Consider the following 14,654-nt stretch of genomic DNA (forward strand, 5'->3'; position numbering starts at 1 on the left):
CTTCTCGTAAGCCGCGCGGCTGATGGTGGCTGAGGCTGAGGCTGCGGCTGCGGCTTCCGAACCCTGAAGAAAGCCCTTTAAAAAATCAAAATTTTGAGATTGTATTTTTCTAAATTTAAAGGTATGTGTTTTGTGATTAAATATGCAAAAATGTGGCGGGGAAAATTTAGCCCATGGTGAGAGAGGATATAAAGTCAAGAAGCAACTACAAAAATGCCTTTGAAAAAAGACAAAAATATAAAAAAATGAGATTTAGGAATTGTATTAAAATAATTTACAATAACTCCTTATTTTTACCTACACCATATTTCAAACATTTATGCTAGTCCTTTTAAAACTTTAAAACAAATTTAAAAAGCAATTTTTTAGTGGGCATCCTAAAATAGGAGAGAGTTTATATATGCAGCGCTATAAGGCAATAGTGGTTCCTTATTTTATTGATTTTGTAACATCACAGTTAGATTCTGAAAATATTCAGGTTGAAATGTGATGTGGCAGACCCTTTAATTGACTTTGAACCCCTGCTGTAACCCTAAGAATGGTTGCAGAGATTAACCTCTGGCCCAATGTTTAATCCATAGATTTCAACCATTGTCAAGCGATTATACACATGTGGAGTGCAGGCGCGTGCGCGCGGAATACATGGATAGGTACAGGTATTTTGATAGGTAAATTATAGAACAGTACAGATCAAAATTAAATAACAGTTTTTATGAGAGTAAATTTATCCTATTATATAGAATAGTATTTTTTTGTAAGAAGCTTAAAATTTTAATAACGAATGAACCGATCGGATTCCTTATTTTATTCCTTTTTTTGGATTATAAACCTCACATAGGTCCTGTGATGGTTTTAGGCTATTTTATTTTCAGATTTATGTTTTTTAAGGTTTAAGCTATTTATCTAGCCCCTCCCTGCACCATGGATTACAAAGCCTCTAGATGCTAGGAGCATAGCTCTCTTACACTCTTATTGAATTCAAAATACGATCGAGTTAGGTTCTTTGGGGGTAAGGATATTTTGAATTACTCCTTAAATGTGAAAAGTTTCGGTTGGTTTCTTATGAATTAAGATTTATAAGAAATTAGGAATGCCCATCCCTTTCCCTGATTTACACACACACACACTCAGCGGTGTATCTATTCTTAGTAACTTAAAATATTTTCTTTTATCATTTTATTCAAATTTTATGAAAACAAATCCAATTTTTATGTACATATGTATGGTTAGGTATTTTATTCTTTTTATTTGGGATATTAGATAAGGTATGGGGATAAGTTTTCTAAATTGAATATTATTGCAGTTACTTCTGTAAAACAAAACATCCTAACTAAATATACAAACAGCCCTTTGACTGCACAACATTTCTTAAAAGTCCTTACTGTGTAAAGCTGTGATTTGCGCCTGTTCATTAACTAAGGTAAATTCCAACTTTTTGTATGTTAAAATTCTAAAAATCAATCTTTCTCATAAAAAAATATAAAGATAGCTGAAATTGATCTAAAACCAATTGAAAATCAAAATTTATGATGAGAAAATTTTTAGATTTTTCATGAAAAGATTGTGTTAGATATAATTGAATATATTCAATTTTTCCAAGATAATACCACTTCGTGACTAAACTTAATATCTATAAAAATATCAAACCCTTTATGGACAGTTTTTTCCCCAGAAAAAGTATTTTCATATAATTTTAAAATAGTAACAATCTAATTTAAAATCAATTATATCAATTGAAATTGTACCACCTAATGAAAGTTAAACATTTTGAAATTATAAAGAATGAAATCAAAAGGGTTGAATTTTGGTTGTATCATTGGTATAAAAAAATTAAAGGTCCCTAATATATTCAGAAAAAAAAATAATATTCTAATTTAAACATAAATTTTACACAATTACATGATAAAGTAGGCATATTTTTCTTTTGTATGAATTGAAAACTTTTTTTTAGTAAATAGAATTGCTGAAATATTTTTTTAGAATAGTGAAATTAAAGGGCTCTCTTTGCCTGACTCTTTATGTAGCTGGTTTAAAGAACATACTTATTAAAAAAATTACATCATTATTACAACATGGCTTGAGCTTAAAACATATTGTGATATTAGAATGTCAAAAGAAACATTAGACACTATTAGCTATTACTGTGTGTCTGTCTGTCTGTGTTGCCTGTTTTAACTATTGAAATTATGCTCATTATTTCTACAATTGCACAGGGCTGTATATCAACCATGAAAAATTAAATAAAAACAGAAATTCAAAATTTATATAATCGACAAAAAGTATTCTTATTTTAACTTAAAGTACTTTTTAAAAGATTAATATTAATCCTTAAGTTTTAATGCGAAACTTGGTAGAATAATGATTTTTTTGGCTAGTAATTTTAAACTTGATTTAATATTACTCCAAACTCAAACAACCCTCCACTAAAAAAGTTATAAATCTTTTTATATCTCGGCTTCTAAATGATTTACACCATGCTAAAATCTGCAATAAACTTAGTTTTATGAACTTTTGCATTATGATTGCTAGCTAAAAAGTGCGCAAAATAGTTTTATTTGTACTTTTGATACTTTTTTTATCCAATAAACAAAAAATAAATAGTAATTAAAATAAAATATATTTTTCAAGTCTAATTGTCTACTTTAAATATACTAAAACTCATTATGATTGAGAAAAACAAGGATGTCAACGTTCAAAAAAGAGAAGCATTTCTTATCTAAAAAGTTTAGGACTAATAAGATGACAAGCAACTACGTTTTACAGACAAAATATATTATTTATGAAAAAATGTTGGAAAAAGACAAGCAACACTCGTAGAGAAGATTTGTTACCAAAAAAATTCCATCGGCCACCGCAATAATTCTCCATTTTACCTCATACAATTATATTAAAACTGTTTCTAGGGTTTTGCAAACGCATTTAATACATAAAATATAACTGATAGACAAAATTATGGGATAAATTTCCTTCTGAAAAAAACCCTAAAAATCTTTTTTTTAAATACCAAAATATCTATTAATTACACGGTTCTTTTTGCTGAATATGAAATAAGAAACTTTTAAAATCATAATATTTTTTTTATATTTTGATAGATATTTTTGTATTTGAGTCCAGAAATGATTAATTTCACAAGGTTTTTTTGCACTATTTTATATTTTGATGAGGTTTTTTCACTTGTGGGCTTTCTCCATTTAATTGCTTTAATGCAAAAATTTCTTCAAATAAAGACGGTAAGAGAATACATGAAAATTTTTAAAATAAATAATTTATTTGTTTTATGTCCATAAGCAAAACCAATTATTCAGAACAAAAAATTGTATTCAAAGGAAAGTTAATTGAAAAAGATTTTAATCGATTTTCAAATTGTTGTTAATATTTCATGTCATTATTTTAGATTTATAAAATTTTAGTGGGTGAGGTGCGATTTCTCTTGGGAGGGTGGAGGTAGCCTCCTCCAAGCATAATCCTTCCCAGGACATATAAGAAACTACAATGTAGAGGAGAACCATATCAGTTGAGTGGTATGCAAGATCCTTACTAGAGACAAACTTATAGACATCCTGTTACTTTTATATGAGAATATAAAATTTTTAGCAGGTACTGTTGCCTTAAACCTTTTTTATCAATAAAAAAATTCCCAAATCGATGAAGCATAAATTTTTATGGCTATAATCAGGTATAACTCAACTTAAATTAAGCCAGGTTTTACAATCTTTAATATCACACACCAAAACAGGGATCTAAAAGTATAATTAGCCTTAAATCATGTTGTCATTATAGTAAAAAGGGAATCAATAGGAATTAAGTTTAGATAAAATAGACAATTGAAGGAAAAATAAAATATTTGATAATGGCTCCGGATAGAAATGCAATAGTCATTCATGCGGCTTTATATTACCTTATTTTCAACAATTTTATATTTTAATGCTTTATTGCAATAGAACAGAAAAATTAATCATCTTTTGTTTAATTCAACAAGTTCCCTAGTTTCAATGTCCCTCTGCGATCTCTAGGGATAAGACAATGGACAATAAAATTAAATCCACTATTTTTCTGGTATCCTTGATAGCAGACTTTTTACATGCGTAAGATTCCAATTAATTGTCATTTTTAAAAGTGCGTTACAAACGTATATCTCCTTTATAATTTTTATAGTCATGTTTTATATAGAAAATATTTTCAATTATTTCGTTGTTATTTTCAATTACCGTTCAGTTTTATTGGTAATTGCAGCAATTTTGGAATCAAATAACGTGATCAGTTTAGCTGCTTTGTAACTAATTCTGTCCACATATAGAGTATACTAGCCACCTGTAGGCCGCAGAGAAATCGACTTTCATAATTTTTAAAACGCAGCTAGCTGAGGATTTAGAAACTATTTGAATAACATTTTTTCATTCATCATTATTTCAAGGGATCTAAATGGATAAGACAATGACTAAAAATTTGTTGTAAATCCCCAATGTTGATATACTTGATTATCTCTTCTATAGATTACAATTAGTGGTTAAAACGTATTGACACTCAACTTATTTAACCTTCCAATCAAATTTACCAAAAGTCCCTAAAGATGTTAAGCCAACACATAAGAAAACTTTATCGTATCAATGTCCCCTCCCTCACTGATTATTTCAGTCTTTTTATTAAGTTTCAAATTATAGTAAGACTACATGTATAATAAACCTATTTTTCAAACCGTTGAATATAATTTAATGAAAATAAAAATGAGAAATTTCGCTTGAGCAAAAGAGTACATAATGGTTTTGAGAATTTTATTAATTCCTTTTATCTTAGCCGCGCCCCATCTTTCTTGGCTTCTTGCCCGATAGACCAGGGAGTCTGAGGGATAAAAGAGAGAATAAAGGAAACAAACCAGGTAGAAATTTGTTGACATATACATGTATACTAGCAGTTGGCCCCTAGCATCCAGGGAGGACTCTTTATTCGAAGTAGAAGTGATGGAAATAAAAATAGTCTGAAACCATACTAAGATTTAAGTCAAAATAATTAAATAGCCTTAATCCATCACAGGACTTATGTGAAGCTCACCTTAAATAGAAAACTCAATAGGTTCAGTAGTTATTGAAATCTTCAGACAGAAAAAAACCTTACCACTTTATATAATAGGATATTTGTAATGTTGTTTGTAGACCATACGGCATTTAAAATTAAAGTAGCCATAACTGAAAAATCGTTGTAATTACTAGTTGATACAAAACATTACTAATAGAAACATAAATCTCCTTTAATATTGGCAGATATTGTCCCTAAATCTCTGATTTTATGTGGCCTGTTATCACAGAATGGTTATTAAATCTAGAGTAAGCATCGCAATAGAAAATTAAACCAATCTTTTAACATCAAGGTCAGGTTGAAATTGCTACCAAATGAGGTTTTTAGTACCCATTAATGATTAGAATCACAATACGGTTTCTGTCAAGGATGACCAGCTAACGCTATGTTTTATAGCTGTAAAGGATAATAATAGAAATCATCCTCAAGTTATTGAGTGTCTATAAGTGTGTTGTGGATTAATGGTCTCATTTATGTACTGATCGCCATATAAAATATTTAAAGTCAAAGACTTTTTGGCATTGTAGTTCATAATTTCTAGAAATACTTTTTAGACTTATAATTTTGTATTTATCAGAAAAAAAGCATGTCTATAAAATGTTACTTTTGAATTGAATGCTTTTAAATTCGACGTAAACCTATGAAGTTGTATATACTTTCTATATCTCATATGCATTACACATTACAAAAATGTTAACCATCTACCCAAAAACTCTTAAACATGTAGTACAGTATAAAAAGTGTAACCATTCGTGGATAACTCTAAGTATTTAATATGTATGTAATATGTATACTGTATAGGTTACCAAAGGTATTTAATCATTTGGATACTACCTTAATATTAACCACGAGAATCTATACATTTAATCAACGTACAACAATAGTCGATTCTTATAGCCCTTTGAATTGTTAAAAAACAATAAAATAATAGGCTGGAAGAGGTAAAAATTAAAGTTATCTTATATAAATCCCAAGTTTACTAAATTTTGTGGTTTTCAAGAATTTCTCTCTTAATTTTCTACATAATTCAATAAATACCATTATTCATAAGTAGCTTCTTTAATACAAGAAATCTAATCTGGAATGATAAATCAAAATTAAAGTTTAAAAGGTTTCTTTGGATTGATTCAATGATTAAAAATGATGATTGGTGCTTTATTGAAATATCTTGAAAACAATCAAGCATTTGACATGTGTTAAATTAAAAAAGGGAATTATTATATTGAAAATAAAGTTACAAAAGAAGAAATATATAGTCCCCAATAAGAGAGAGGAAAGTGAACTTTAATTAATACTTTAAATCCGTTAGATCAAAACTTTGATGAGTAATGTTAAACAAAGATTGGTTTGTACAAAATAACAGTCATGATTTGCCTTTAACTGCCTTTACCTTTTTCACCAGCTAATAATTTCCAAAGAAAAAAATTTCTTGCGTATGTTTTTTTTTATACTTTACTTTATTCCCTCAACAAAGAAACTAAAAGTTTGGGAACCAAATATTTTTTTCTCAAATAAAAATACTCCTACCTGAACCTAATCAGAGAGCATATGCAAAATAGTAAAATGGTTGTTGCCAATTTTAAGATTTGAAATTGATTGAAATTTAATCTTTATATTTGATATAATATGTTGATAGTAGCCTAGCACCGCCCATACAGAGCTTGTGCAGCAGTCGAGGAGATATTAAATAGGCTTGTGGCGGTAATTTGTAGTATTAAAAAAGACGTGGCACATAAATATTTCGCTAACTGCTTTTCTGAAAGTTTTCCTTTCACAGAAACTTTATATAATAGAAATCATTAAAAATAAAAAAATTGGTAAACAGCTGATTTAAACTTAGAGTGAAAAGAAAACATTTTACATGCACCTAGAGGCCTCAGGGGGCGTAGCCACTAGTATTAAGTAAAGAAAGGATATCTAACTTGCCAGTGAATGACGTCCGCTTTGATTTGGGGGAAACCAATTGCCCAACAGGCTTTGAAGCATCTAAAAATATACACAAATTACTTTGGATTACGGGTCAGGTGGATAATTCTAAACTAAAATGTGACAAAAAAGTTTTTTTTTACAGAAAAATGGCAAAAAAAACTCAGCACAAGCCTATTCCTTGAAACTCGTGGTGTAAGTAGCTAAAAGTATCACACTGAGCGTTAAATCTACCACTCTAGGATTCTATATCAGCATATAAACTTGAATCAAAACACGTTAGTATCCTTTTTACGGTAAATATTCACGTCACCCCCCCCCTCTCCCGTATGATAATTATTTTTCTTTTGCGCTCCTTAAAATATGTTATTCTTAATTGCTGTTAGTATTTCAACAAACCTCTTATATTCTATTATCTTTACTACAAAAGGAAATTTTGGTCAATAGATATATAAATTTAAACAAATGTAATTGTACGAAATGTCGACTCATATATTAGAAATAGAAACTTTTCAAAAAGTTTGTAAATTATATGTCAGTAAAGACCTCTTTTAAAAATTAAATATAGTCGACATAAACCTTAAAAACGGAATGTCGAAAAAATATTTTAGGATTGAGCCCTTCCCAATAAAATTTTTAATGTTTAAGGGGGCTTTGCTTGGGATCAAAAGTGTTGTAAGGAAATCTTCCAAAATACTTTTTTTAATCAACTGTTAATATCAGAATTGGTTTGTGTATAGAAAAAGGGGGCGAGGTGAGGATTTTACGAGAGATTAAACACAAAATACTAAATTACGAGCAGATTTAGTTTTTTTTTTTTGTAAGCATAGATACTGAATACTCTATATTAGTTTAGAAGCTGCCAACCAATTTTACAACTTCGAATAACTGATTCAACAAAGTATTTTTTAATATATTTTAATATTGAAAACCCTTTTAATATAGTGAATAGAATATTTTAATAATTATGTATATCATTATCCTTATTTTTAAGTGAAAGGAAAAATTGGGAAGACATTTTATTATGATAGATATCTATTCAATAACCTTTTTTAATAAATCATATGCTAAATATCATATTGAAAAAAAATAATATTTTGTATATTAAAATCGTAAGTTTAATCTAATGTAAAAAAAGAACAGTTTTGGTCCAACAAAAAAAAATATTTTTAAAAATTTGACATAATTTTCAAAAAATAATGCTTGAATAATCCTTTTTTATATGAAAGAAGGTTTCGTGAATAAATTAAAACAAAGGTTGATTACCTTTATCATATAATTATCAGGCAAATAGGAATAAGTAAAATAAATTAAATTAAAAAAATAACTATAATATTCTGCAAAAAATAAAGATAAGTCTTTTTTCCCTATTCAAAATATACTATAGTTTTTTTTGCATAATGGATGTTTGTGGATTTCCAGTAAGATTTCATGAAGGGCCGTAACACAATCATCAGGAATCTAATGTATTGATTTAGGCTGGTTTTAGGCTATTTGACAGGAAAAGTACATTAACTCAACAAAAACTCCTACCCCCTATGTCGTTTGATACCCTCATGCCCATTTTGACTGGCAGAAAATTATATTTCTCTTCCTTGCCAATGCAATGGGATAAGTATTTAAATATCTGCTTTGAATAATAAATACATCTATTTTGTATTTTTGCACAGAAATGTTCTAAATTAAAGAAAGTGTTGAAAACAGAAACTGCAAATTATCAGGAGTTGAGAAATAACGGAACATAGAAATCTAACATTTAATAAAAACAGAACTATGACGTCAATTAGTTATATTGTATGTTAATAATTTGTTTTTAGATTCTAAAGCTGTACTTTAAAAGAAAAAATGCATAATTATTAAAAAAACACACTATTAAAATCCTTTATGTCCCTGATAAATTATGCAAATTAGGCGTACACTGGATTTTTCGCCATATTTTCGCAAACAATAATAATAATCTTCCTAATACATTAGTTATTTTTCTAAGACTTCTACAAAAAAATGCTTCTAATGTTGTTGTTTTTTAAACGCTTGTGCGTGTGTGTATGGGTGTGTGTACATTTTTCATAATCTACTTTTGCACAGCTTTAGTAAATACTAACAGCAAAGCTTATTAAAACTTGTACCAATGTACATATCCGTGGGTCAACTTCAGAATATCTGATTGTAAATTTAAGTTGGTGAGTATTAACTTATCGACCAAACTGTTTATGCAATTTATGAGACAATAAGTTATAATCTAGTCCCTAGACTTCAAACTTTATTTAAACCTATTTTAGAATTATATGTTAGAATAATAGAATCACCCTATTAGGTTTAAATTTAAAATTCTGATGTCTAGGGCAATTGACATGGTAAATTTCCTCCAAATTAATTTTCTTGCATTTAGGATATCTGTAAACTTCATTATGAACATTACTATAAATGTTGTTTGTTTTAATAATTTATTTCCAAGAAACAAATTAAACATGATTAATATTTTATATAATTATCATAATATGATAATACAATAGCAATATAATGTTTAATTTTGTTAATTGCAGTGCTGTAATTTGCTGGAGGTTGACATCCTTGTTGAGGCAAAGTTTCATTTGTAAAGTTGTTGTATTAAAAACTTTTTGACATTTTAAAAAGAAAGAAAAATGAGAAACAATTATTTTTGTGCATATTACAATTTAAAGAATGTTCAACTATATTAATAATCCTTCATAACTGTGACAAGAACAATTAAATGCATAACAAGCGCATCCTGAACTTTGTTTCGTGAAAAAAAAACATTTATACTTTATATTCCTTTGCATGTATAGTAAACCTATACAAGACATATGTATATGTACAATATATTCTTTTTTAGCCTTCATAGTCCCATTCCTATTTCTGCATTGAGAATTCCGCGGTAAAAAGATGTTTTAAGTAGTGCTATAATAACGTTTTCTTCTTACTAAGAAAAGCAGAGAAAAAATTAGGAGAACTTGCTGTGAACAATACAACTGAGTTTTATGTTTCTGTAAAACACCCAAAATTAGTATAAATTACCTTTAGAACTATCTTATTATTGTTTAAAACCTACTTGGAATTATTTGATGAAATGCTTACAATGAAAGGGTAAAAATCTAAGGGAGAATGATAATTTGGAGGAATATTTTAATCCTTAAGTATAAAATTTTGGTGCTTTTTAAACATATTCTTTGTTTAATCATTAAATAATTATTTTTGTTATAAACAAAAACAACATTGCAATAAATTTAATGTTGTCCTTATTACAACAATTTTATTCAGTGAAAAAGTTGGACCCTATTTCTATGAAAAGATAAAATTATTAAAACAGCTTTTTTGCTCAAAAAGTTGGACCCTAATTCTATGAAAAGATAAAATTATTAAAACAGCTTTTTTGCTCAAAATAAAATCTTGCTGTTCTTGAATCACACACAAGGTTAAGTTCTTTTCATCCTTTTTACATCTGATGTTTTCTTTCAATCATAAAAACTAAATATCTAAGAATAAGATTTTGAAGCTTGAGAAAACTACTATTAATATTGATTTTAAATCTGAACTTTACTTAACCCTGGTTATTACTTATTAGTTGTTGAGAGATTAAAATTTGCTATCATAACATTTAACACAAAATTGAAAGCTTCAATTTTTCCCCATTTATAGATAGCGTAGCAACTGTATAAATCAGGTGGTTATATTTCATTTGGGACAAAACTAATATTTTTCTGACTTTACAAATAATTATGAACAATGTCTTATAACATATAAATTGTTGACGGACGTACAGATAAAAGAAGTTATAGAGCAGCTAGGAATAATATATAACCTAACGTTTAATACAGAAATAAATTTTGACCTTAGCGTGATGTTATTCTAGGTGGATTCCCCATTTATCCCAATTTAGTAAAAATGAATGTGTTTCTAATTCTAGAAATAACATTGTTAAGACTAAATTCACAGATATTTTCATTTCAACTTAAGGGCGCTTTCTAGAAATATTTAAAACTGGAAAATTACAGCACAAGTTAAATCACTAAAGCTTGATTTTCTGCTGTTATTTTATACCAAAGAAAGACTTTAGACAATTTTTAGATCTATTTTGATTTGAACTTAATGAAGTGCCTTAAATATGATGAGTTATGGACAGGGTTATTTATAAAGGTTGATCTTTTTTATCTTCACTTTCATATTTGCGCGCAATTGGTGCTATTATTATATCAACGTATGGCATAAAAATGATATAACATGCATAGTATCTGTAGGCCATGAGAAGCTTATTATTTTCAGACAAGACAGTGTTTAATATCTGTTTAGCAAGTAAATTATTTAGACTACCTTGGTTCATAACTTTGCATATGCGGGTTACTTAATGCTTATTTGAGAGTGTGTGTGTGTTTATTTGAGACAAACAGTAGCTGTATAAGATCAAAAGTTGCTTTGAAGTTACGAAAAATAAGTTTGAGAAATGGCTGTCATAACGACTGCCACTTCAAAAACATTCAATTCATAACAACTAATGAGCAGCGCGTCATTATTAATATTGTCATTTAATTTTTAAACATGAATAAAGTCAAAATTTATAGGAATACAAGGTTATTAATTTTCATAGATTAAGTATCTAGATGAGGCAAAAATATGATAAGAAAATTCCGATTTGGATTCCATAACTTTCTCTGAAGAACTAGTCCAAATAAGAGAGATAAAAATCTAGCTAGATAAAAACCAAACTTATTAAGGAAGTGCTGTTAAATAATAGTTTAATAGAGATGCAAAGCGTCATTTTAACTCATTTACTTTGTCTTAATCTCTTATTTGTTTGTCACTATAGAAGTCCTAAAATAACGAGAGAAAAAAATAATTTAAGACAAGATACGCCATTACAAAAAAATGTAATGGTTAATATTTTGTATTATTGCCAAACCAGTCTGTCATATATGTAAATTATGATTGTCAAATATTCATTTTACTAAAATATACTTTATAATCATATTGCTAAATTAAAAAAGTAATTATGTTTCTTGATTAAAATTACAGCACAATTAAATCCTTATATAAAAATAACAGAACCTAGTAAAAGTGTCTGACTTTGATTATAACGTAAAAAAAATATCCAATGAGAGGCCAGTATACACTGTAATTGACCAATGGTAAAATTTATAGTGGCCTCTCATTAGCTAATTTTTTTTTACATCATAATCAGAGTCAGACTCTGTTACTAGGTTCAAAATAACAGAATGTTATGTGTATCTATAGCGTAGGATATCGCTAACCTCTGAACCTTTATGTTTCTCATTTACAGTGAAGCTTCTTAAAGGCCAAAAAAATCAAAACTAAAGGATATAACCTACAGAAAAAAGCACCCACAAAAAAAATTAAAATTAAAAATGTATGATCTTTCTCTCAAATGCCCCTATTGTCTAATAAATGGTATAAATTAGTAAAGTGTTTATGAAAATTTGAATGTATGGTAATAATAAATCTCTTGCAGATGTTATTAATTACCATCAATAGTGAAATATTTGGAGTAAAGAGTTGTCAAAATTGGTTTTATATTGGTTTTGATTAAATCTATAAATTAGAACGTTTGTCTAAATGCCTTAAGCTTAAAAATCAGTAATCGGAGAATACCCGCGACAAAAATTTTAAAAGTGTGAATCTAACTATTTTGCCTAATCTACAATCCATTTACCTATCCCTTTATTGTAAAAATATGAAAAGAGTTTTATGACTATAGAATAATTGTTCTCTGGTAATCCTGATAATTCTTATGTACAGGGTTAATGGATTCTTTTGCGCGCAGTGTTAACAATAAACTTTGCTAACTGGGCAAGGTTTTAGCTATTTTTTTTACAAAGATAGAACTGGATTTATCTAAGGCTGCAATGCTAGTGGGTTAAAAAAGTAGTGTGGTATCTCGGGGGTTGAAACATAACCCAAAATATCTATATAATGGGGTACATAATAGAATTTTTGCCATAAAGCAATAACACCTTTATGCTAAAAATATTACCAAACCATATTTATAATTGAATATCTTTTTAATACAATATCATAAGAATTAATATTAGTATATTTAAACATTTTTTAAAATCTATTTTTTTAAATCCTGTGATTACTTTAATTATTGGTTTAAAATCTTACTTTTCACTTTTTGGCAATTATTGTTTATAAGTTTGAAAAGTGAGACACAAAAAGGATAGATATACATCAACTTTGAATCTGTACAAATCATTGGAGCAAAAAATCCCACATGGGATTAAACATATTTATTTCCCAATCAGATAGATGATCTAAAAATTCATTTATATGTATTTGCAGATGAAAAGTGGGTTCTAAAACTATTGACTAACAAAAAATTACAGGAAAATTACTAACAGATAAGAACATATATTGGTATGTAGTCAAACAGTGACAAATGATTATAGAAACCAGCCCTAGTTTTCATCACACTTTTATTTCAATATTTGTAGCATTGGTGTTCTTATGTTTGAGCAAAAAATGACAAGCAAGGTCTAAAACAAAAACGGCATCACTAGTAATAGGGTAAATTCATATTTTAAATTTTATCCCAATTGATATTTTCTTTATCTTGCGAATGCATTGTTCAAATAAGAATAAGACTGATAATATTTTCTGTAATAAAAAAAATACATTTTACGTCATTGAATAAACAAAAAAACAGCCACTCAGACTAAAATTATTTTTTCTTTGTTTAGCTGTTGTAGTCAGATGTAGAAAACATTATAAAAATTACAAAACAAATCAGAAAAATACAAATATTTTTGAAAAAAATTAGTTTGTTAAAATTCACTTTTAGTTTTGAAATAACCATTTTGGATGTTTTTTAACAATATCTTTAAAATCAGACGTCCCTTTCTCTTGGTGTAATCTTCTGTAATCGATACACGTATAAAGAATAAGAACAAAAAGCCTTCAAAATTCAACAAAAAATCTTCAAAAAAGCACAAAAGATTAGGAAAGAATAAATAGTATCAGAAAACATCATTAACTTACATAATTAAGTTAAGCTGCTGAAGATTAAATATGCTTCTAGTTATGTTTTCTTATGTATATAGGAGAAATTGTAAAAATAATTATATAATGACTTATATTTTTTACATTATAATTTAATACAGCCTAAATATTGTTTAGATACAATAAGAAGTTTTGTCTCACAGCTTTAAAGATAATAAAAAGGTACAGAATAGTTATCTATTGCATCGTATTATAGACAGCTTTCCTTGGATATCAATTAGAAAAATTATGAAATTCTTATATTTGTGGAAAATTGTCTGTAATACGATTCTATGTATGATTTTTCAAAATTTGCTGAGAACCGGTTCAAATCCACCAGATATTAATCGGTTTGAAGCCATAGTGGAAAAATAGAAAATAAAATGTCTTAGATTGTGCTACCTTAATACCACATCTAACCCGTTTATAAAAAAAAAATGTCTGTTTGTCTAGCCTGTGTCACGAAGCAGCTTATAGTGCCATTAAAAAATTACGTCATACAATAAAAATGACCAAGGATAGGCCAGTATACAATTTAATTGACCAATGGTAACATCTATGTATACTGGCCTTTAATTGATTATATGTTTTGTGTGACGTCATTTTTTACTACGCACTGTAAGCTGCTTCCTGTGTCTCCCCCCAAG

The 14,654-nt window shown here is 28.0% G+C and overlaps 1 protein-coding gene across 2 annotated transcripts in view; it reads right to left on the bottom strand.

Moving 5' to 3' along the window:
• Positions 1-14,654, bottom strand: part of LOC145307213 (uncharacterized) — a 137,094-nt gene that overhangs the window by 93,002 nt on the left and 29,438 nt on the right. Inside the window, exon 3 of one of the 2 annotated variants that reach the window (XM_080149595.1) lies at positions 7,000-7,059. The exons of the other annotated variant lie outside the window; for it this stretch is intronic. Coding sequence (XP_080005721.1) covers positions 7,000-7,059 — 60 coding nt within the window. The remainder of the gene's footprint in view (positions 1-6,999; positions 7,060-14,654) is intronic. 2 annotated transcript variants of the gene reach the window in all.

Source organism: Acartia tonsa, chromosome 2, assembly GCF_053477335.1.
Source record: "Acartia tonsa isolate MP-2025a chromosome 2, ASM5347733v1, whole genome shotgun sequence".
Lineage (NCBI taxonomy): Eukaryota > Metazoa > Arthropoda > Copepoda > Calanoida > Acartiidae > Acartia > Acartia tonsa.